The sequence below is a fragment of the Leucoraja erinacea genome, chromosome 22 (assembly GCF_028641065.1).
Source record: "Leucoraja erinacea ecotype New England chromosome 22, Leri_hhj_1, whole genome shotgun sequence".
Taxonomy (NCBI): domain Eukaryota; kingdom Metazoa; phylum Chordata; class Chondrichthyes; order Rajiformes; family Rajidae; genus Leucoraja; species Leucoraja erinaceus.
The window spans coordinates 923892-946201 of NC_073398.1; the positions used below are offsets into that span (position 1 = coordinate 923892).

General features: G+C 45.7%; 1 protein-coding gene across 1 annotated transcript in view; it reads left to right on the forward strand.

Moving 5' to 3' along the window:
* The window catches only part of LOC129708029 (dynein axonemal heavy chain 3-like), a 426708-nt gene that overhangs the window by 124645 nt on the left and 279753 nt on the right, over positions 1 to 22310 (forward strand). Inside the window, exons 25-27 of the mRNA XM_055653570.1 lie at positions 9153 to 9311; positions 10583 to 10811; positions 16149 to 16301. Of these exons, the coding sequence (XP_055509545.1) occupies positions 9153 to 9311; positions 10583 to 10811; positions 16149 to 16301 (541 nt within the window). The remainder of the gene's footprint in view (positions 1 to 9152; positions 9312 to 10582; positions 10812 to 16148; positions 16302 to 22310) is intronic.

A 22310-nucleotide genomic window follows, 5' to 3' on the forward strand; every position in this document is an offset into this window, starting at 1 on the left:
TGCTGTTCCTCCAATTTGCGCTTGGCCTCACTCTGACAGTGGAGGAGTCCCAGGACAGAAAGGTTAATGTGGGAATGGGAAAGCGTTTGGTGACTCTTTGGATAGAGATAAAATGTTTGGCAACTGGGAAATCGCTTGAGCCAAGGCTGGGCGGAACGGTGGTGCAGCAGTAGAGTTGCTGCCTTACAGTACCAGAGACCTGGGTTCAATCGCGACTACGGGTGCTGTCTGTACGGAGTTTGTACGTTCTACCTGTGATCAGCGTGGGTTTTCCCAGAGATTTTCGGTTTGCTCCCATACTGCAAAGAAGTGCAGGTTTGCAGGTTCAATGGCTTAGTATCAACGTAAAATTGTCCCTAGTGTGTGTTGGACAGTGTTAGTGTCTGGGGATCGCTGACGGCATGGACTCGGTGGGCAGAAGGGCCTGATTCTGTGCTGTATCACTAAACTAAACTAAAGGGCGGACTGAGTGTAGGTGTTGGACGAAACGATCGTCCAGTCTACGCTTGGAGTCATATTTAATAAGTCAGCAAGACTAGAACAGATTATCAGTTTATTATCCTGCTGTCTGCAGTGGTCCGTGCAATCGAACACAGACTGCATTTCAAGGAACATCATGGCTTGAAATGTTCTGAGGTCATCAAAGACAAACGAGTGAAGAGTTATATATAAAGATGTTTAAATATTCTGTGCTTGAGTTGCAGCCTGTGTTAGAGTAAAGCATTGTACTAATAAAGAGAGGCAAACACACAAGGGACTGCAGCTACTGGACTCTGGAGCAGCAAAGGAACTGTGTAGGAAGGAACTGCATATGCTGCTTCAAACTGAAGGTAGACACAAAATGCTGGAGTAACTCAGCGGGACAGGCAGCATCTCTGGAGAGAAGGAATGGGAGACGTTTTGGGTCGTGACCCTCCGACTGCTCCAACCAGCCTCCAAACCTTTTCTAAACATTTTTATTTCTAACGGCATCAACCGTCCCAACGTTTTCACTCCACTTTCCTACTTTAGCCTCACCCCCCAGACTGAGGAAGGGTCTCGTCATGCATTTCTTCTCTCCAGAGATGCTGCCTGTCCCGCTGAGTTACTCCAGCTTCTTGTGTCTATCTGCAGCAAAATAACAGCTGGAGGAACTCAGTAGGTCGAGCTGTGGACGGGGGGAGGAATTGGCAACGTTTTGGGTCAAGACTCTTGTCAGGGCTGAAAGTGTAAAGGAAAGATAAAGAGTACTGAGTGAGGGTTTAGTTTAGTTGAGATACAGCACGGAAACAGGCCCTTCGGCCCACTGTGTCCACACCGACCAGCGATCCCCACACACTAACACTACCCTACACGCACACTGGGGAAATTTACAATTTTACTTCGGAGTCACGTGAGTGACTACGTGAAGAAGCGCCGACCGTCTGTGTGCGCGTCATTACGTCTGAACGCAAACGCGCGACGGACTGGCAGAGGCACTGCGTCCTCCCACACCGTTAGGATGGCAGGTAAGGAAGTTGAATCACTTACCTGCGTTCTTTCGGGCTTGTAGTTTCAGGGCCCAGATGTCGAGGAGACGGTCCGCGGGGAAGTCGGCTGCCGAAGACCGCAGCATTTCCCAGTAGTGGGCAACGGTGTTTCCCGGCACAGCGCCGGCAGAACCGGCAGGACCCTTGGTGCAGGAGGAGAGCTCTGTTGGTGGTCCTGCAGTACGGGAAAATCCACCCGCAAGTCAAACAACCCGTTGACTCAGAAGAGTCCGGGGAGGGAAAGGGATACCCTCCCTCAACGGAGAGCATCTGAGGATGACTATCCCACATAGGAGCAACTTTTTGGAGAAGTTGCTCCAACAATGACCTGCTCTAAGGAGAGAGCTGTGTCAGCCCGGAACCTACAGCAGCAGGCAGTACCGGGAGCCTCGCATAATGGGGTAACCCGATGTCTTCCCCATTGTAGGGGGAAGTACATATGGAAGAAACCACTCTGAATCGGAGTACAAAAGCGGGGGGGGGGGGGGGGTGGACCTTCCCAGGGACAAGCAGAAGAAAAGAAGTAAGTAACTTTTACTTATATAGCACTGTTTAAATTAACTTGCACCAAAGAGCTTTACATAAAATAAATAATAAGCACAAAAGAAAATAAATACTTCTGCAATCATCCAGGTTCCACTGGGTGCTTCCCTGGATAGAGATCTAGCAAATGTCTCCTGCTCTGAGGAGAGGAGTATTCACGGTCAGTTTAAGGCTGACCCAAAGCAAGAATCTCATTTAGGCCCGCTGGAGGGGCCATGTCAGCGCAGGTATCCTCAGGGGCCTGCGGCAGCACCTGTTTTCAGGGCTGCCTACAAATCTCACTCTCAATGGAGGGGAGTGTGAGTGATCAGTAGGTAACTGATCTCGAATTACAATACTATACAATACCATTCATTTGTCATTTGAACCTCACATAACGTTCAAACGAAATTTGGTTTTGAGACTGATACTGATCTCGAATTAAAGTACGAACATACTGAAGCACATGCATATGGCCTCAAGAGACAGCAGTTGGCAGAATATCCGCACAAATGCCGGCAAGGGAACAGTGCTATCAGGGTGACTTTGGAGAAACCAGCCGCCGAATCCTCTCTTCAGGTAAGACCAGAAGAAGGAAGCAAAAACTGTCGGACCAATCTAGGTACCAACGACAAGCAAACTTCATCAGTAGGCGACAACACACCCCACACTTCCATAGGGGGTAAGCAGTTCACTGAAGCCGGTGGTAGCTTGAAAGCTGGGCACGGAAATATGATCAGAGTCGTCTTTCAAGGCAGACTCAGAATTATGGCCAGAATTGTCCGACCAGGCAGGCTCAGTATGATGAGGTTTTCAGACCAAGACCCAAGCAGAGGTTAGGAGAAACATGGAATCCACACTCCCTACCAGTCCAACTCCCAATCAAGGAGAGAAAAGGAACCCGCATCAGGGGCCTTTGGGCTTACCACAAGACCACCGGTAGCCATGGAGGTAGGTGGGTCTGGGTTTACTGAAACAAGGGATTGTGGACCAGTTACATGTTGGTAATTTTACTCTTGTGTTTTTGTTTAAAATGACAATAACATGAATTTCAGATCTGGTTTTAAAAAACAGATAACAACATGTGATTATTTTTTACTGCACAACATACATAGGTTCCAAGCAGACTTGGAACTCGGACCGGAATTGTCTTCAAGGCAGGCCCAGTATTTTGGGCAGGATTGCCTTCCAGGACAGGTGACAGATGGAGGATGTCACTTCATCCAGGTTTAACTCATATGTGCAGTACAGACTTTCAGAAACAACAATTTTTTGTTACGGTCTAACTACTGTTTTATAGGAGCTTCCTATAAAATGGTCACATGGCATGCATCAACCTCAAAGATGCATACTATTCGGTGTCTATTCATTAAGAACAGGAAATATTTCATGTTTAACTGGATGGCATGGCTCTGCCAAATGGGTTGACAATAGCTCCTAGACTATTGACTAAACTACGGAAACCAATTCTGGGACTACAAAGGTCTCAAAACCACATAGTAATGGCATATTTGGATGACATTTTCATTTTGGAGTCACCAAGAATTGGCAGAAGCATCAATCAATCAAACCAAAACCCTGTTTGAAAGAATTGGTTACCTCATCCATCCAGTTAAATCAAAATTGACACCTACAAGGGTAATTGATTACCTAGAATTTACTATCAAAAACAGTAAATATGTTGGTGACTTTGCCTAGGGGCAAACGACAATATTAATTAAGCCTGCAATGACCTGATAGTCAAATTCGAGCCATCTATCAGGCAAACAGCGAGTGTAATTGGCAAATAGTGGATCACGAATGTTTAATAACACAGAATGGATGTTGAATCAGACAGTATTTAACAAAATAACTACATGATTTGGCATACCAGATGTTGATCCGTTTGCATCTAGACTAACCATTAGTTACCCAGATATGTGTCCTGCGAGCTGGATCCAGGAGCAAGTCAGTGGATGCTTTCTCCCTCAATTGGGGAGGAATGTTTATGTATGCTTTCCGCCAATTTAAATACAGGAACTACATATTCAACTACAACAAAACCTGTACTGGAGTTCCTGGCAGGTCTTCACCACAATGAAGAAGTCGGCTATTGCGCCATTAATACAGCCAGAAGTGTTCTGTCAGCCTACTTAACTCAGGCACCAGGACAACAGGCCATAGGGTGATCAAATTCAGGAGAGGCATATTCAACTATAATCCCCAGACCTAGGTACACCCAAATCTGGGATGTCAGTGCAGTCCTGACGTACCTTAGGGGATGGTCACCAGCCAGGTCCCTCACCCTGGAACAGCCTATCCTGAAGACGGTCATGTTGATGCCACTTGTCTCAGTACAAAGAGTCCGGTTCCTCCATCTACTACCGATTGGACAATATGGTTATAACACCAGACCGTGTCACATTTACCATTCAGGGGCTGGTCAAACAGAGCAGACGAGGAACATCAGGTCCAGTCATGGAATTCCGGGCACACCCACCTGAACCACGGTTATGTGTCATGACCCACTTATTGAACTACATCGACACAACAAGAAATCCCCGAGGGAGAGAAAAAGCCTTACGGGTCAGCCACAAGAAACGTTATGGTTGGGTGACGAGCCAAACTATCTCAAGTGGCTCAAGCAGGTACTGGGAGTTGCTGGAGTGAATACCAACGTGTATAAATCTTACTCCACCAGGGCAGCATCCACATCCGTGACTAAGAGGATGGACGTGCCTATGGACCACATCCTGGCTACAGCGGGGTGGTCTAGGGAATATACGTTCCAAACTTTTAGAACAAGCCGCTGGCAGAACCTGTATCGTTTGCAGAAAAATTTAAGCCCAGGGAGCATTTTGGACTTGTTATTGTTAATATTGTTTTACAAACAGATTCATGGTTGATTACGATAACATACTTCCTCCCTCGAATGACCGGCAGTGAGTGAAGTATGAACTGTTACACGGTTTGAAATCACAGAGCTTTAAAATCTGCACATAGTCACTCACGTGACTCCGAAGTAAAATAGTAAGATTAAACGAGAACTTACCAGTTCGAAGTTTGATCTGTATTTTATGAGGAGTTACGATGAGGGATTACGTGCCCTCCATTCCCACCCTCAATTATAGAGATCAACAGATATTTAAGTTCTCCTTTTCTTTACTATGTTTATTTAAATTATTGTGTCTTCTGTGATTCCACACCGCTGCTTTGAAGTATGTCGTGCATGCGTGCTGGACGGGTTCTTCATGTAATCCCTCATCGTAACTCCTCATAAAATACAGATCAAACTTCAAACTGGTAAGTTCTCGTTTAATCTTACTATTATACCAAAGCTAATTAGCCTACAAACCTGCATGTGTTTGGAGTGTGGGAGGAAACCAGACCTATTGTCTATTGTCTATTGTGACATTTAGGATCAGAAGCATTGTCAGGGGAGAGGGAAACTAGAGGTATGAAAAGATACAAAGAACAAATGAATGAAAGATACGAAAAGAACAAATCAAAGCCATCATCCTTGATCATTGTTGGTGGCTTTGAATTTTTCCTCTGCATACCTTTCATTAATTTGTCCTTTGTATTTCATCATATTTCTAGTTTGTCTCTCGCAGACTGAAGAAGGGTCTCGACCCGAAACCTCGCATGCTACTTCTCTCCAGAAATGCTGCCTGACCCGCTGAGTCACTCCAGCATTTAGTGCCTGTCACAGATGGATAGAATATCCTGGGCACGCTCTTAGAATCAAAAAATGATCATATTTTTTTTAGAAAGAGCAAGGTAGTTCTAATTACTGAGTGCTGGTGTGTGGAGAATTGCCCAGTTTCCACAGTCTGGTCAGCATGTCCTGTCTTCTCGGTAATCAGTGGCTGGGAGCCATCAGAGCAAGAACAGTTTTACTCAGATCGGAATCCATCATTGAAAATGAGCCAGCTCACACCAGGGCACACTAAACCCAAAGAAAGACATATCATGTATCTGTATGCTGTGAACAGTTTGATTGTAATCGTGTATTGTCTTTCCGCTGACTGGTTAGCAGACAACAAAAGCTTTTCACTGTACCTCGGTACACGTGACAAGAAGCTAAACTGAATTCAACTGAACGAAACAAAAAGTTGGAGTCAGGCAGCAACTCTGGAGAAAAGGAATGGATGAGGTTTCCGGTCGAGACTCTTCTTCAGACTGAGAGTCGGGGAGAGGGAAACGAGAGATATAGACGGTGATATAGAGTCTGGAGGAAAGGAAGAAGTGACATTTCAGGTCGAGACCTTCTCCCCTGACTCTCAGTCTGAAGGAGGGTCTCGACCCGAAATGTCATCTATTCCTTTTCTCCAGTGATGCTGTCTGACCCACTGAGTTACTTGTGTTTTACTTGAGTTACAGATTTTTGTGATTTTAGTTTAGTTTAGTTTAGAGATACACTACGGAAACAGGCCCTTCGGTCCACCGAGTCTGAGACCACCAGTGATCCCTGCACACTAACACTATCCTGCACCCACTAGGGATAATTTTCGCATTTTCCAAGCCAATGAACCTACAAACCTGTACGTCTTTGGAGAGTGGGAGGAAACCGAAGATCTCGGAGGAAACCCACATAGGTCACGGGAAGAGCGTACAAACTACGTACAGACAGAACCCGTAGTCGGGATCGAACCCGGGTCTCCGGCGCTGCATTCGCTGTAAGGCAGCAACTCTACCGCAGCGCCACCGTGACCGCCCAAACCAGCGACTGCAGTTCCTTCTTGCTCAAACCAACAGAAACACTTGTATTTGCGCAGGGCCTTTCACCGTCTCAGTGTGTCCACCAATTAATGGAACTCAGGTGAGAATCTGTAATGGATTCAGAAAGTCTCTCTCACACCCTGACCTCATGTCCTGCCAAACACCACCAAAGCTTCCTGCTACATCTGGTATGTGTAAACGCAGCATTCTTTCCTAGTTGTGGCTTGCCAGACTGGTTTTAATAATAGGTACACAAAAAAGCTGGAGAAACTCAGCGGTGGCAGCAGCATCTATGGAGCGAAGGAAATAGGCAACTTTTTGGGCCGAAACCCTTCTTCAGACTGATCGGGGGCGAGGACAAGAAAGGAAAAAGGAGGAGGAGCCCGAAAGCTGGGGGATGGGAGGAGACAGCAGGGGGACTGAGGAAGGGGAGGAGATAGCAAGGACTAACAAAATTGGGAGAATTCGATGTTTATGCCCCCAGGATGCAGACTCCCCAAGCGGAATATGAGGTGCTGTTCCTCCAATTTCCGATGCTGCTCACTGCGGCCATGCAGGAGACCCAGGACAGGGAGACGGAGTGGGAGGGGGAGTTGAAGTGCTGAGCCACGGGGAGGTCAGATTGGTTATTGCGGACCGAGCGGAAGTGTTCGGCGAAACGATCGCCCAACCTCCGCTTGGTCTCACCGATATAGATCTGCTGACATCTAGAGCAGCGGATGCAATAGATGAGGTTGGAGGAGATGCAGGTAAACCTCTGTCGCACCTGGAACGACTGCTTGGGTCGAGGGGGGAGGTAAAGGGACAAGTGTTGCATCTCTTGCGGTTGCAAGGGAAAGTGCCTGGGGAGGGGGTGGTATGAGAGGGAAGGGAAGAATTGGCAAGGGAGTTATGGAGGGAGCGGTCTTTGCGGAAGGCAGATATGGGGGGAGATGGGAAGATGTGGCGAGTGGTGGGGTCACGTTGGAGGCGGCGAAACTGACGGAGGATTACTTTTTGTATGTGAATGTGGTTTTAATAATACGTTTTGAAGCAATCGCAAGAAATTTGTATTAGTAAAGGTGATTAGTACAGGTGTTAGGGGTTATGGGGAGAAGGTAGCAGAATGGCTTTAGGAGGGAGAGATAGATCAGCCATGATTGATGGCAGAGTAGACTTGATGGGCAGAATGGCCTAATTCTACTATCACATGAGAACATATGCTCTATGCATTAAAAAATAATTTTAAGAATTAAAAACAAACATAAGAATAATTGGTGTTTATCAAATTCCATTTACCTTTAGAGAAATTAGTGAAAATATGTTTCTGTACAAGGTTAGGCTTTCGAAATAACACTGTTGGAGACAGTGTGGAAGGTACACAAAAATGCTGGAGAAACTCAGCGGGTGCAGCAGCATCTATGGAGCGAAGGAAATAGGTAACGTTTCGGGCCGAAACCCTTCTTCAGACTGATCTCTTGGAGACTTGACTTGTTGCAGTTGTATAAGACGGTGGTGAGTGACATTGAGAGTATTGTGTTCAGTTTGGGGCACCGTGTTATAGGGAAGGTGTTGTCCAGCTGGAAAGGGTACAGAGAAGGTGAACCAGCATGTTGCCAGGACTGGAGGGTGTGAGCTATAGGGAGAGGTTGAGCAGGCTGGGTCTCTATTCCATAGAGAGCAGGAGGGTGAGGGATGATCTTATAGAGGTGTACAAAATCATAAGAGGAATAGATCGGGTAGATGGACAGAGTCTCTTGCCCAGAGTTGGGGAATCGAGGACCAGAGGACAGAGGTTTAAGATGAGGGAAAACGATTTATGGAATGGAATACTTGACTTTATAGGCACTGAGAGATTCTTTGCTGTACACACGATATATACAGATAGTGGCCATCCACGCCACTGACAAAGTTACAAAGCATGCCGGCTCCTCCTTTGTTCTCCCCCCCCCCCCATCCCCCCCCCCCCATCTCCCCCCCCCCCACGCCCTCCTGAGGAGTAACATTTTCTCACAAAGGGTGGTGGGTGTATGGAACGAGCTGCCAGAGGAGGTAGTTAAGGCAGGGACTATCCCAATGGTTAAGAAACAGTTAGACAGGTACATGGATTGGACAGGTTTGGAGGGATATGGGCCAAACGCAGGCAGGTGGGACTAGTGTGACTGGTACATGTTGGACAAACTCAGCGGGTGAGGCAGCATCTTTGGAGCGAAGGAAATAGGCAACGTTTCGGGTCGAAACCCTTCTTCAGACTTTTTGTCTACCTTCGATTTTTCAGCATCTGCAGTTCCTTGGACAAGTTGGGCCGAAGGACCTGTTTCCCCGCTGTGTATCACTCAAGGATCACGTTTGTGCAACAAAATTCATGCTGTGATTTTGTAGCGGGATTTTCAACGAAGGCGTGAGGTTTGGTCATTTCATTGGGTCTCTTCTCTCTGACAGGAAGCTGATAATGAAAGGATCAGTGCAGGAAGCCAATGCCATGCGGGTGATCTCACAGCCACAGATACTGGAGAAACTGAAGGAAGCCGAGTCTCTCCTGGATGACATTCAGAAAGGACTCAACCAATATTTGGAAAAGAAGAGGCTCTTCTTCCCTCGGTAAAGGAGAAACAAACGCCTCCGTCTCTCGGTCCCGCGCGGTGATTTCTGTCGGATAGCTTTGAGTTTGCTACTTTTGGGGTCATCAGTTGACAAGTGATGGGAGCTGTATTAGGCCACCCCTGCGTAGAAATTCCAGGGCCCTGCACAGGGATGGTCAAAAGCCAAGTTGGTACGTACATATAGGTCCCTGGCACAGAGTGCAGAAAAAGATTCACTAGGATGATGTTGGGATTGAATATCTCATCATTTCATAAGTTCTAGGAGCAGAATTAGGCCATTCGGCCCATCAAGTCTACTCTGCCATTCACTCATAGTTAATCTATCTTTCCATCTCAACCTATTTTTTCCTGCCTGCTCCCCATAACTCCTGACATCCGTACTCTCAAGAATCTATCTATCTCGGCCTTAAAAATATCCCCGACTTGGCCTCCACAGCCGTCTGTGGCAATGAATTCCACAGATTCACCATCCACTGACAAAAGAAATTCCTCCCTTTAAGTTGAGTTTAGTTCAGTATAGAGACACAGCACAGAAGTGATTCCGCGCCGACAAGCGATCCCCGCACACTATCACTATCCTACACACGCAACAATTTTTTAATTTATCCCAAGCTAATGAACCTACAAAACCTGCACGTCTTTGGAGTGTGGGAGGAAACCGAGGATCTCAGAGAAAACCCACACAGGTCATGGGCAGAACGTACAAACTCCGTACAGACAGCACCCGTAGTCAGGATGGAACCCGGGTCTCTGGCGCGATGAGGCAGCGACTCTACCGCTGCACTGCCATGCCTGTGTTGTCCTCATTTCCTTCCTAAAGGCACGTCCTTTTATTCTGAGGCTGTGCCCTCTTGTCCTAGACTCCAGAACTAGGGGTCACAGTTTAAGGATGAGGGGGAAATCTTTTAGGACCGAGATGAGAAAATCATTTTTTTCACACAGAGAGTGGTGAATCTGTGGAATTCTTTGCCACAGAAGGTAGTTGAGGCCAGTTCATTGGCTATATTTAAGAGGGAGTTAGATGTGGCCCTTGTGGCTAAAGGGATCAGGGGGTATGGAGAGAAGGCAGGGATGGGATACTGAGTTGGATGATCAGCCATGATCATATCGAATGGCGGTGCAGGCTCGAAGGGCCGAATGGCCAACTCCTGCAACTATTTTCTATGTTTCTATGTTTCTACTCTCCCACTAGTGGGAGCATCCCCTCCACGTCCACTCTCTCCAGGTTCAGCAATGATGGCGTGCTTCCCCTGTCACCCCTGCCTACAGGTTCTTCTTCCTTTCTAACGACGAGCTGCTGGAAATCCTGTCGGAGACCAAGGACCCCCTCCGAGTGCAGCCCCACCTGAAGAAGTGCTTCGAGGGGATCGCCCGGCTAAGTTTCAACGCGGAGAAAGAGATCACCCACATCGAGTCGGCAGAGGGGGAACGAGTGGAGCTGGACATCCGCATCATCCCAGCCAGGGCCAAGGGGCTGGTGGAGAAGTGGCTATATGAGGTAAAGTACACACCACACTCGGAGAGTCACAGAGTCAAACAATGATCCTGCTGGCTCCCTCCTGCCAGCCACGTCACCCAGACTTTATGTTTAAGAAGGAACTGCAGATGCTGGAAAATCGAAGGCAGACAAAAATGCTGGAGAAACTCAGCGGGTGCAGCAGCATCTATGGAGCGAAGGAAATAGGCAACGTTTTGGGTCAAAACCCTTCTCCAGACTGATGTGGGGGGGGGGGGGGAGAAAGAAAGGAAGAGGAGGAGCCAGTCGGCTGAGGGAGAGCTGAGAAGGGGAGGAGAAAGTAGGGACTACATGAAATTAGAGAAGTCAATGTTCATACCGCTGGGGTGCAGACTGCCCTAGAGAAGTCAATGTTCACACATTGGTGAGACCAAGTGTAGGCTTGGCGATGGCTTCGCAATAACCAACCTGATCTCCCGGTGGCTCAGCACTTCAACTCCCCCTCCCATTCCGAATCCGACCTTTCTGTCCTGGGCCTCTTCCATGGCCAGAGTGAGGACCACCGTAAATTGGAGGAGCAGCACTTTATATTTCGCTTGGGCAGTTTGCACCCCTGCGGTATGAACAGTGACCTCTCTATTTTCAGGTAGTCCCTAGTTTCCCCTCCCCTTCTCAGCTCTCCCTCACCCCACTCCGCCTCTTTCTTTCTTCTTCCCCCCCCCCCCCCCCCCCCCCCCCCCCCCCCCACATCAGTCTGAAGAAGGGTTTTGACCTGAAACCTTGCCTATTTCCTTCGCTCCATAGATGCTGCCTCCTGCTGAGTTTCTCCAGCATTTTTGTCTATCACTGAGATTTTAGTTTAGTTTTAGTTTAGTTTAGAGATACAGCGTGGAAACAGACCCTTGGCCGGCCGAGTCCGCGCTTACCAGTGATCCCCGCACACTAACACTATCCTACACACACTGGGGACAATTTACAATCTTACCAAAGCCAATTAACCTACAACTATGTACGTCTTTAGAGTGTGGCAGGAAACCGGAGCACCCGGAGAAAACCCACGCGGTCACAGGGAGAACGTACAAACTCCGTACAGACAGCACCAGTAGTCAGGATGGAACGCTGTGTGCCATCCATCTTGTCGCTTGATCTCGAGCTGTTTATTTTGCTGTAATTATATCACAGCAAGTGGTTTGAAATGTTCTCATGTAATGTAGCATGAAATGACAATTTATTTCCAGAGAGAAAATGTAACCAGATAAAGAAAGCAATCAGTGTCAGAAGCAATGAAGATGGATTCGCTGCTGTGCTTTATGGCTTTTTATTCCTATGTGATTGGGATGTGGTCTCATGTAGGGACGAAAGCCATGAAGTGCTCAGTGACCGAGCTCACAGAAGCTGCCCAACACTGCTGTGGGACTGAACACTGGTGCCAATGCTCGCTGCCAATGGAGGAGATACCTGGGCACCAGCCACCCTGCTTCCTGGGATGGTGCTGGGACTGGGAACGTGGGGCCACTGGGATTGTGTGATTACCAGCACCATGGGAATACCAGCCATCCTGCTGCCTGGGATGGTGGTGGGACCATGGACCTTTGTTCCCCACGACCTGGCCACCCTGCTCCCAGTCACCCTCCTGCACTGGACAGTGGTGGTATACAGGGCTGTGGGAATACCAGGATCATGGGAATACCAGGGACTGTGGGATTAGCAGGAGAGGAGAATACCGGGATTGTGGGAAAGACAGGACCGTGAGATTACCAGGACTATGGGAATAGCGGGACTGGGAATACTGGGACTATGGGATTACTGGGTTGAGTATATATCAACCGTCTGTGATCATCAACAGTAAGAATAGCTTGACGTTCTCTTGCTCTAAGCTGTGCTATGGTTGCATGTGGAGTATTGTGTGTGTTCCAGTCACCCCATTACAGGAGGGATGAGGAAGCTTTGGCACGAATGCAGGAGGTTTACCAGAATGCTGCCAGGGTTAGAACGTATTCGGTATAAATTCATGTTATAGGTTCTAGGAGCAGAAATAGGCCATTCGGCCCATCAAGTCTACTCTGCCATTCACTCATGGCCGATCTATGTTTCCATCTCAATCCCATTCTCGTGCCTTCGCCCTATAGCCCCTGACACCCGCACTAATCTAGAATCAGTCAATCACCACTTAAAAAATATTAATTGCCATGGCCTCCACAGACATCTGTGGCAATGAGTTCCACAGATTCACCACTTTCTGATTAAAGAAACACCTTCTCTCCTGTCTAGAGGTGTGTCCTTTCATTCTGAGGCAATGCCCTGTGGTCCTCGACTCTCCCACTAGTGGAAACATCCTCTCCACATCCACTCCATCCAGGCCATTCACTATTCTGTAGGTTTCAATGAGGTCCCCCCTCATTCTTCTAAACTCCAGCTAGTACAGGCCCAGTGCTGACAAACTTATGTCAACCTACTCATTCCTGGGATCATTCTCGTAAATCTTCTCTGGACCCACTCCAGAGCCAGCACATCCTTCATCAAACATGGGGCCCAAAACTGCTCCTGACATTCCAACTGCGGCCTGACCAGTGACGTACAGCCTCAGCGTTACATCCCTGTGAGGGATGACCTGATGAAAACACATCAAATTGTGAGATGGATGGGTGGAGCAGATAGTCAACAGTTTTTACCCACGTTGGGGCAATCAAAACACAACAGGGCTCAGGTTTCGGATGCGAGGAAGTAGATTTAAAGGGGATAGGACAGTCATTGTTTTTTTACACAGAGAATGGTTGAACGTGGACACAAAATGCAGGAGTAACTCAGTGGGTCAGGCAGCATCTCTGGAGACAAGGAGCAGGTGACGTTTTTGGGTCGGAACTCTTCTACAGACCGACAGACAGATATCTGGCTTTGTTCCTCCCATCTCTCTTTCCCAACTCCCCCCCCCCCACCCCCCACCCAACACATGTCAGTCTGAAGAAGGATCCTGACCTGGAACTTTATCTGTCCATTCCCTCCGCAGATGGCTTTCATCGGTCAGAGTATTGAGTATTAAAGTTGGGAGTTTGTGTCGCAGTTGGTGAGACTGCATCTAGAATATTGTGTTAGGTTCTGGGCACCATGTTATAGGAAAGATGTTGTCAAGCTGGAAAAGGTATGGAGAAGACTTACCAGGATGTTGCCAGGACTAGAGGGCTTAAGCTACAGGGAGAGGTTGAGCAGGCTGGGAGCGCAGGAGGATGAGGGGTGATCTTATAGGGGTGTATAAAATTATGACAGGAATAGATTGTGTAGATGCACAGAGAATTTTACCCAGAGTAGAGGAATCCAGGACCAATGGACATAGGTTTAAGGTGAAGAGGGAAAGATTTAATAGGAACTTGTAGGGTAACTTTTTCACACAAAGGGTGGTGCATGCATGGAACAAGCTGCCTGAAGATGTAGTTGAGGCTGGGGCTATCCCAACGTTTCAGAAACATTTAGACAGGTACAAGGATAGGACAGGTTTAGAGAGATATGGGCCAAATGCAGGAAGGTGAGACTAGCGTCGATCGGACATGTTGGTCTGTGTGGGCAAGTTGGGCCGAAGGGCCTGTTTCCATTCTATATCACTATGACTCTATGCTGCCTGATCAGTAAGTTCCTCCAGCACTTTGTCCTTTGCTCAAAATGGCAGCATCTGCAGTCTCTTGTGTCTTGGCCATCTCCTCCCTACAGCATGGATGAATCAGCTTTGACATAAAAAGCTGGCGAGGGTTAGGGACACTGCAGATCTTTGGCACATTAACATTCATTGCCACTTATTAAAAATGTTAAATTATCTTTTGAAAACTAAAATCGAGTACAGATGGCATTCTTGTAGTTATTAATCACACTGAGCCAGCTCATAGACCTGCCACTTTTAATGAAAATATAATTATCAGATTTGATTCTGAAACAGTAAATGAAATGGTGGCAGTGGGCTGGGTAGTTCCTGCCTCAAATACCACCTCTGGGGCCTTGTTCCATGTACCCACCATCCTCCATGTAAATAAATGACCCCTCAGATTTCCCCTTTTCCCCTTCACCTTGAACCTATGTCCTCTGGTCTTTGATTCCCCTACTCTGGGTAAAAGACTCTGTGCGACAACATGATCTAGTCCTCTCATGATTTTGTACACCTCCATAATTGGTACATGAGACAATAAACTGACCTTGACCTTGAAACCTTGAAGATCACCCCTCATTCTCCTGCGCTCCAAGGAATAGATCTCAGCCTGCTCAACCGCTCCCTTAAGCTTAGGCCCTCTAGTCCTGGCAACATCCTCGTAAATCTTGTCTGTACCCTTTCCATTCGACTAGATGGTGAACCATAGAGGGTTGAGTTTTCACCGACAGTTCGATGAGAGTGGACAGTCTATGTTAATACCAGTCAACAGGTAGTCTTGCTTGTGTAGGAAGGAACTGCAGATAGACACAAAGTGCTGGAGTAACTCAGCAGGTCAGGCAGCATCTCTGGAGAAAAGGAATGGATGGCGTTTCAGGTCGAGACTTCAGACTGAAAATCAGGGGCGAGGGAAACGAGAGATATAGATGGTGAAATAGGGGGATGTAGAATAAATGAATGAAAGATATGCAAAAAGGTAGTGGGAGTGCAGGAGGAATCATGGGGGCAACAGCGAGAGAGGGCATTGTAGAACTCTAGACTGAGAGAGGAAGAGAATGTCTTTGAAGCAGGCATACCTTGGGGTTATTTCACAGTGGAGAAGCCTAAATGTGTCAGATGTGAGTCAAGACCCTTCTTCAGAGATCCTGATCCTGATGTGAATGTTGTTTTTGTAAAGTTGGTTCAAGGCTCAGTGTGGATCAAAGGGGAGGCTGGTATCTCTATTTTTAGACACTGAGAAAACGACTGTTTAATCTGTATCTCCACCCTTCAAAATGTTATGGACCTCTGTAAGATCACCCTTCAGCTTCATTCACTTCAGCATAAAATTACCAACATATCCAGTCTCTCAGTCTTTCAATCTGAAGAAGGGTCTCGACACAAAACGTTTCTTTGAAATCGAGGACCAGAGGACATAGGTTCAAGGTGAGGGGAAAGGTTTAATAGGAAACTGAGGGAACTTGTTCACACAAAGGGTGTTGGGTGTATGGAACAGGCTGCTATCATTGAGGTAGTTGAGGTTGGAACTATGTCAATGTTTAAGAAACATTTAGACAAGTACATGAATAGGACAGGTTTAGAGAGATATGGGCCAAACACAGGCAGGTGGGACTAGTGTAGATGGGAAATGTTGGCTGCTATGGGCAAGTTGGGCCAGTTTCCATGCTATGTCTCTAGGCCTCCAGACCCACCTGAGGACGTCATCAACGTCTGGCACCTGCGCTCACCGTCATTTCCTTCCTCCGTAGGTTGAAAAGATGATGAAGTGGTCGCTGGGCAAAGTGATGCTGCAGGCCATTGCTGCGTATCCGGAGGCATCACGAGAGGAGTGGGTGCTGAGCTGGCCCGGCCAGATCGTCCTGTCCTGTAGCATCATGTACTGGACTGCCGCCGTCTCTCAGGTGGGTAAGGAGTTACTCATGAACAAGCCCTGTGGGGTGTAGAAATGACCCCTGGCCCTCATCATGTATCTGGATATACAATGTGGACGGCTTGACTGTAATCATGTATTGTCTTTCTGCTGACTGATTAGCACGCAGCAAAAGCTTTTCACTGTACCTCGCTACACATGACAATAAACTAAACTGAAACACAACGGTACACTTTCAGGATCAAGGGTCTCCTTCCCTCCTGTTTAGTTTAGAGATGCATGTGTGATGTTTCAGGTCGAGACCCTTCTTCAGACTCGCAACCTGAAACATCACCCATTCCTTCTCTCCAGAGATGCTGCCTGTCCCGCTGAGTTACTCCAGCTTCTTGTGTCTATCTTCAGTTTAAACCAGCATCTGCAGTTCTTTACTAAACTAAACTATTATCTGATTTGATGGGGTAGAAGGCAACACAGGGCTTCTCATTGTATCTCGGTACAGGTAACAATGATGAAGCCAAACCTTAGACCCACAGCCACGGACAGTGCAAGAGTCACGGCATGCACAATGCTGCAGAAACTGACTCCAAATCCAGTCTGTTACAATGTCCAGGGTCCACAATCTCCTCCTGACAGCAGCGAAATAGACCTCCACTATCCTTGGGCTATCCCTGCTCCCCACAGGAATGTCACCGGTCATTCCATCTCCAAGGTACAAGTCCTATTGCAACCAGTGACTAGTAGGGTGCCACAAGGCTTGGTGCTGGGACCCCAGTTTTTTACAATATATATTAACGATTTAGACGAGGGAATTAAATGTGACATCTCCAAGTTTGCGGATGACACAAAGCTGTGTGGCAGTTACATCTGCGAGGAGGATACTATGAGGCTGCAGGGTGACTTGGACAGGTTGGGTGAGTGGGCAGATGCATTTCAGATGCAGTATAATGTGGATAAATGTGAGGTTATCAACTTTAGTGGATAGAACAGGAAGGCAGATTATTAACTGAATGGTGCCAGATTAGGAAAAGGGGAGGTGCAACGAGACCTGGGGGTCCTGGTACATCAGTCACTGAAAGTAAGCATGCAGGTACAGCAGGCAGTGAAGAAAGCTAATGGCTTGTTGGTCTTCATAACAAGAGGAGTTGAGTTTAGGAGCAAGGAGGTCCTTCTGCAGTTGTACAGGGCCCAAATGAGACCACATCTGGAGTATTGTGCGCAGTTTTTCTCTCCTAAATTGAAGAACATTCTTGCTATTGAGGGAGTGCAGCGTAGGCTCACCACGTTAATTCACAGGATGGCTGCAGTGACATATGATGAAAGAATGGGTCAACTGTGCTTGTATTCGCTGGAATTTAGGATGAGAGGGAATCTAATAGAAACATATAAAATTCTTAAGGGATTGGACAGGCTAGATGCAGCAAAAATGTTCCCGATGTTGGGGGAGTCCAGAACCAGGGGTTACAGTTTAAGAATAAGGCGAAGGCCGTTTAGGACTGAGATGAGGAAAAAATGTTCAACCAGAGAGTTGTGAATCTGTGGAATTCTCTGCCTCAGCAAGCAGTGGAGGCCAATTCACTGGATGTTTTCAAGAGGGGGTTCGATTTACCTCTTTGGGCTAACGGAATTGTTAAACTGAGTTCTTTCAATCTAAAGTCAACTTGACTCAAACACTTGTTGCTGTTAAAATCAATTCTTTATTCAGCTGAGACTAGTCTCTTGAATCTTCCAACACAGAGCTGATGCTCTGGGGCGGGTCCAGAGAGGAGTAACTTTGATACAAACTCATGGCATTTATATAGGTATTAGACATTTTAGATACAGAGGGTATGACAAGCTAGTAACCAATCATCTGAGTCCTTCTGGTGATTTACAACATCAGTCACATGATCCCCCTTCCCTGGCCTCATTACAGCCTTCGTTTGCCTGTGCTTTATAACTGTTTTAGAATTATTTTATTTCAACACAGCAAAACCCCAGTAGGCTCTTATGAAAGACCATTCCTCAAAATACAAGATACGTATATAACACAATGATCACACAAGTCATACACACTGTCTATACCAAGAGAAAATATATTTCTATAAATCTAAACAATTTCTATAAGTCTAAAGTGTACCTTTCTATTAAGCCAATACATTTCATAAATTGTTTCACTATAATTTCACACATTTTGAAATACCATTACCTATGTCTTTAAAACATTAATTATATAAGTTTGCTGAATTACAGTTTCTAAGTTCAAAACGCACATTTCCATCTCCCATCCAAAGATACATGGGTCGTAAATCTGTCAATTTACTTAATATGAGTTTGGTGCCTTTCCTGTTATCGGGAAGTAGGATTTCCAATCTCATGTACCAGGCAGAACACAAGAGACTACATCTCAGACCATTACGTCAGAATTCCATCTGCTTCAACCTTCTATAAACTACTCCCTCAATCTAATTATTTCTCAAAGCAACTATTCTTTCACTTACATCTTATTCCTTATCACACATTATAATTGTACACAGCCAAAGCTAACTGCAGTCTATCATCTCTCAGCCTTGAATTCTCTCAAACCTAGCAAAACAAGCCATAACTCTTCACCTTTATGTCACATTCAGAGCTCAAAAATGTACCATAGAGACAGAGCAGATGGCCTAAGAAGAGGCCCCTTATTCAGCTTCTCATTCTTCAACACAAAGCCATATCAAATACAATTTCCTCCAGTGCTATAATTGCCCCAAACAATAACCTAAGCTAAGCAGGTTCTGGTTCAGGCCTCCATGTTTTGATTCATCTTTGCCTGTGTGTATGTGTCTGTTTGCACTTTATTTCAGTTCAGGAAAACTTTAAGCTTTTCTTTTGCAAATTACCCAGCATATAAAAGTCACTATCCAAGTGGTTCTATTTGTATAATATTTCCTCATTCCCCACTCTGGTCATTCTATGACCACTAATAGGATAATAACACAAGGCAGAGATTCGTCAGCATTGGCTTATTATTCATCCAAGTTTATACCTAACCTCGAGATGCTTTATAGCCCCCAAAACCTGGACCACGTAGGTCAGCAGGCTGGCTTGTTGACACCAATGCTGTTCCCTACTTCTCTGCAGTGTTTCACATCCTAGCCCTTAGGGAGCTCAGCTATTCTGGGTTCCATACCACTGATCTATCTCCATTTTATTCATTCTAATACATTCATCTTCTAATAATTCTTTCTCAACCTGCGCATTTACCATCCTTTCAACTACCTCATCATTCAACATTAGAATGTCTTCTTCTAGATGTTGCAATAATATCTTCTCACCAGTTTCCACATTACCCAAGGCTGTCATTAGTCTGGTGATGATACGTTTAACAATAGCAATTCCCACAAACAAACACACAAGCACTATTGCTGCATTTATGGCCATGCTGATGATCCAATTATCTAATCCTCCAAAACCCCAGTCTCCCCATCCAACACCTTCCTTCATTCCACCAAACAGGGTAGTAATGTCCCCTTGATGTTTGTGATGTTACTGTTCTGTCCTGAATTCCCATCATCCCATCTTTCACAATAGCACATGTCCCTCCCTCATGTGCCAACAGATAGTATAAGGCATATCTATCCTGTAAAGAGAACAGATGTATTTCTGATAGTAGCAAGGTAACACACAATTTGTCCTTTACCAAATAGTTCATTATGGGCTTGTATAAACATGTTAGAGTCTGTTTCTTCCAATGCCCATTTTCCCCATATTTTTCTCATGTTCTTTCTCCTGTAAACAAGGGTAGACCTCTAATGCTTCTCAATAGCATAGTCCATCATACAAATGTTCCTTTGCCGAGTTGTCTTCCAAAGAATACCGTTTGCAGAAAAAGTCAAATTTGCACTCCAGAGACCAACAGGGTAATTCCCATAGGTGTGGGTTATCTAAGTCTACCTGCCAATCGGGCTGACGCTGTATCCCATTGCAATAGTCAATCTTGGTGACATCCCAGGATACAAAGGCATCTGGGCCATTGCACTGTACCACATCTCTTTTGCAGAGGTGAAAGACTCTGCTTGTTTGTCCCGGGACACATCGTCAAATTTTTCCTTCATTTCCCTCCATCTGTAGTAGCATCAGGATGCATAGCAGGATGAATCGCCTCATTTTAATTTATCTGAAATATGCAAAGGCTCACAAAAAGCTCATTTCTTACTTAATTAGCTTAAACAACTATTCACTCAATTTAAACGTCCTTCAGTCAGTCAGTCCAGTAATCAGTCGCATATTCTTAACCATATAGCAAACTAAGGATTCAAAACTAAACTTATAATGATACAACTAAACTTATAATGATACAACTAAACTTATAATGATACAACTAAACTTATAATGATACAACTAAACTTATAATGATACAACTCCCAAGCAAAGCAGAAATGTAAAAACTAAAAACTTAATAAAATTACTCTTCTCCCCCCTTTTGATTGGGCTCCCCAATCAATTTGCAGTGGTTCAGATGAACTCATGCAGCACGACCCTCGACCTTGGCAGCGGTCGGATTGGGTCCAAGTGCTTACCCATCCAGTTCCTGACCAGCACATAGCAACATGGCTCAATATTAGTTGGAACTTTGACTGCTGGCTCCTCACCATATGCAGCCCTGACCTGTGAATGAGAAGTTTGCAAAGCACAGGTTAAAGTTAATACATAGGATTCCCGCAGGCATTATTCATGCTGTACCAGATGGAGTGGTCTGTATTCTTATTCTGCCCATCTTCTATAGTTCTCCATACTATCCGATACACTGTCTGTTTCTGAAAATTTCAGCAAACAATCAAATCAATCCACTTCGAAATCTCAGGTGGATTGTTGCATAATACTGTTTGCATCTTAAAAACAGGTAAAATACAACAAATTAAAATAAACCCAACATACTTTCAATTTTTCTGTCAAACAGGAGTGATCAAAGATGTTATATTCCAGTGATTTAGCAAAATATCACGTTAACTCATGACTAACCCATTATCAGTCAGTTACCTTCATCAACAAGAATGTTTATCTAAACAAACCATTAAAGCTGGTCGTGTTTCAGCAATTAACTTATTTCCCCTTTTAAATTGAGAGGTTAACCTCACAGCCGAGGGTAGCTGTAAAAAAACTTCAGCCCCCTGCTTACAGTTTTTTTTTAAAGGGACACACACCTACACTTATAACATGTGATTTACAACAAATAAAAGACTTAACTTCAGCATTCATTCAAAAACCATAATGCTACCACACACATGAGAGGTCTTCACACTAATTATTAATTTACTAAAAACATCAATAATTACAAAAACATACTTATAACACTGAAATCATTCCAACTCAATGTAGTCCACTTGAAAGGTCTCAAATGGTAAAGGAGTCTTAACTGGTTCACAGGGCAAGCCTTTACCTGGATTATGCTGCTAGCAAATCAGACATTGCTGGCTGATGCGTTGGGACAAGTCAAAAGTTTTGGATGCCACCAGGTCTCTAAAAGCATATCACTTACAGCCTTGGCCCCACAATGTGTTGCAAAGTGTACAAATTCAATAACCCACAACGCAAGCTCGTCAGACCTGTAAGTCTGTCCGGCAGGCGTAACCCATAAGCTAGTGACAGGATCGTACAGACAACCCTGGTCCTGCCACAGCTGTTCTACCCATGCAGGAGCATCCTCCTGTATTTGAAGTACTTCTTGGATGGTTGGCATTCCTTTTTTCGAGGGAGACTTATTCCTAGTAGAATTTTTAAACTGCCTCATCATGTGGGACCCACAATTTGGTAACTCCTAGAAGCTTTCTTAGCTAACTCGTTGGCAAGGCAATTTCCTATGTCTATGGGGCTTGGCCTATACTATGGGCTCTAACTTTGATAACAGCATGCTGACTGGGTAACTGAATGGCCTGTAGCAAATTAGAAACCAATTTTTTGTGAGATATCACTGTCCCTGAAGAGGTTAGAAACCCCCGATTCTTCCATAATTGTCCATATCAGGAACCACTCCAAAAGCATATTGGCAGTCCGTGTAAATATTTGCAGATAGTTCTTCGGC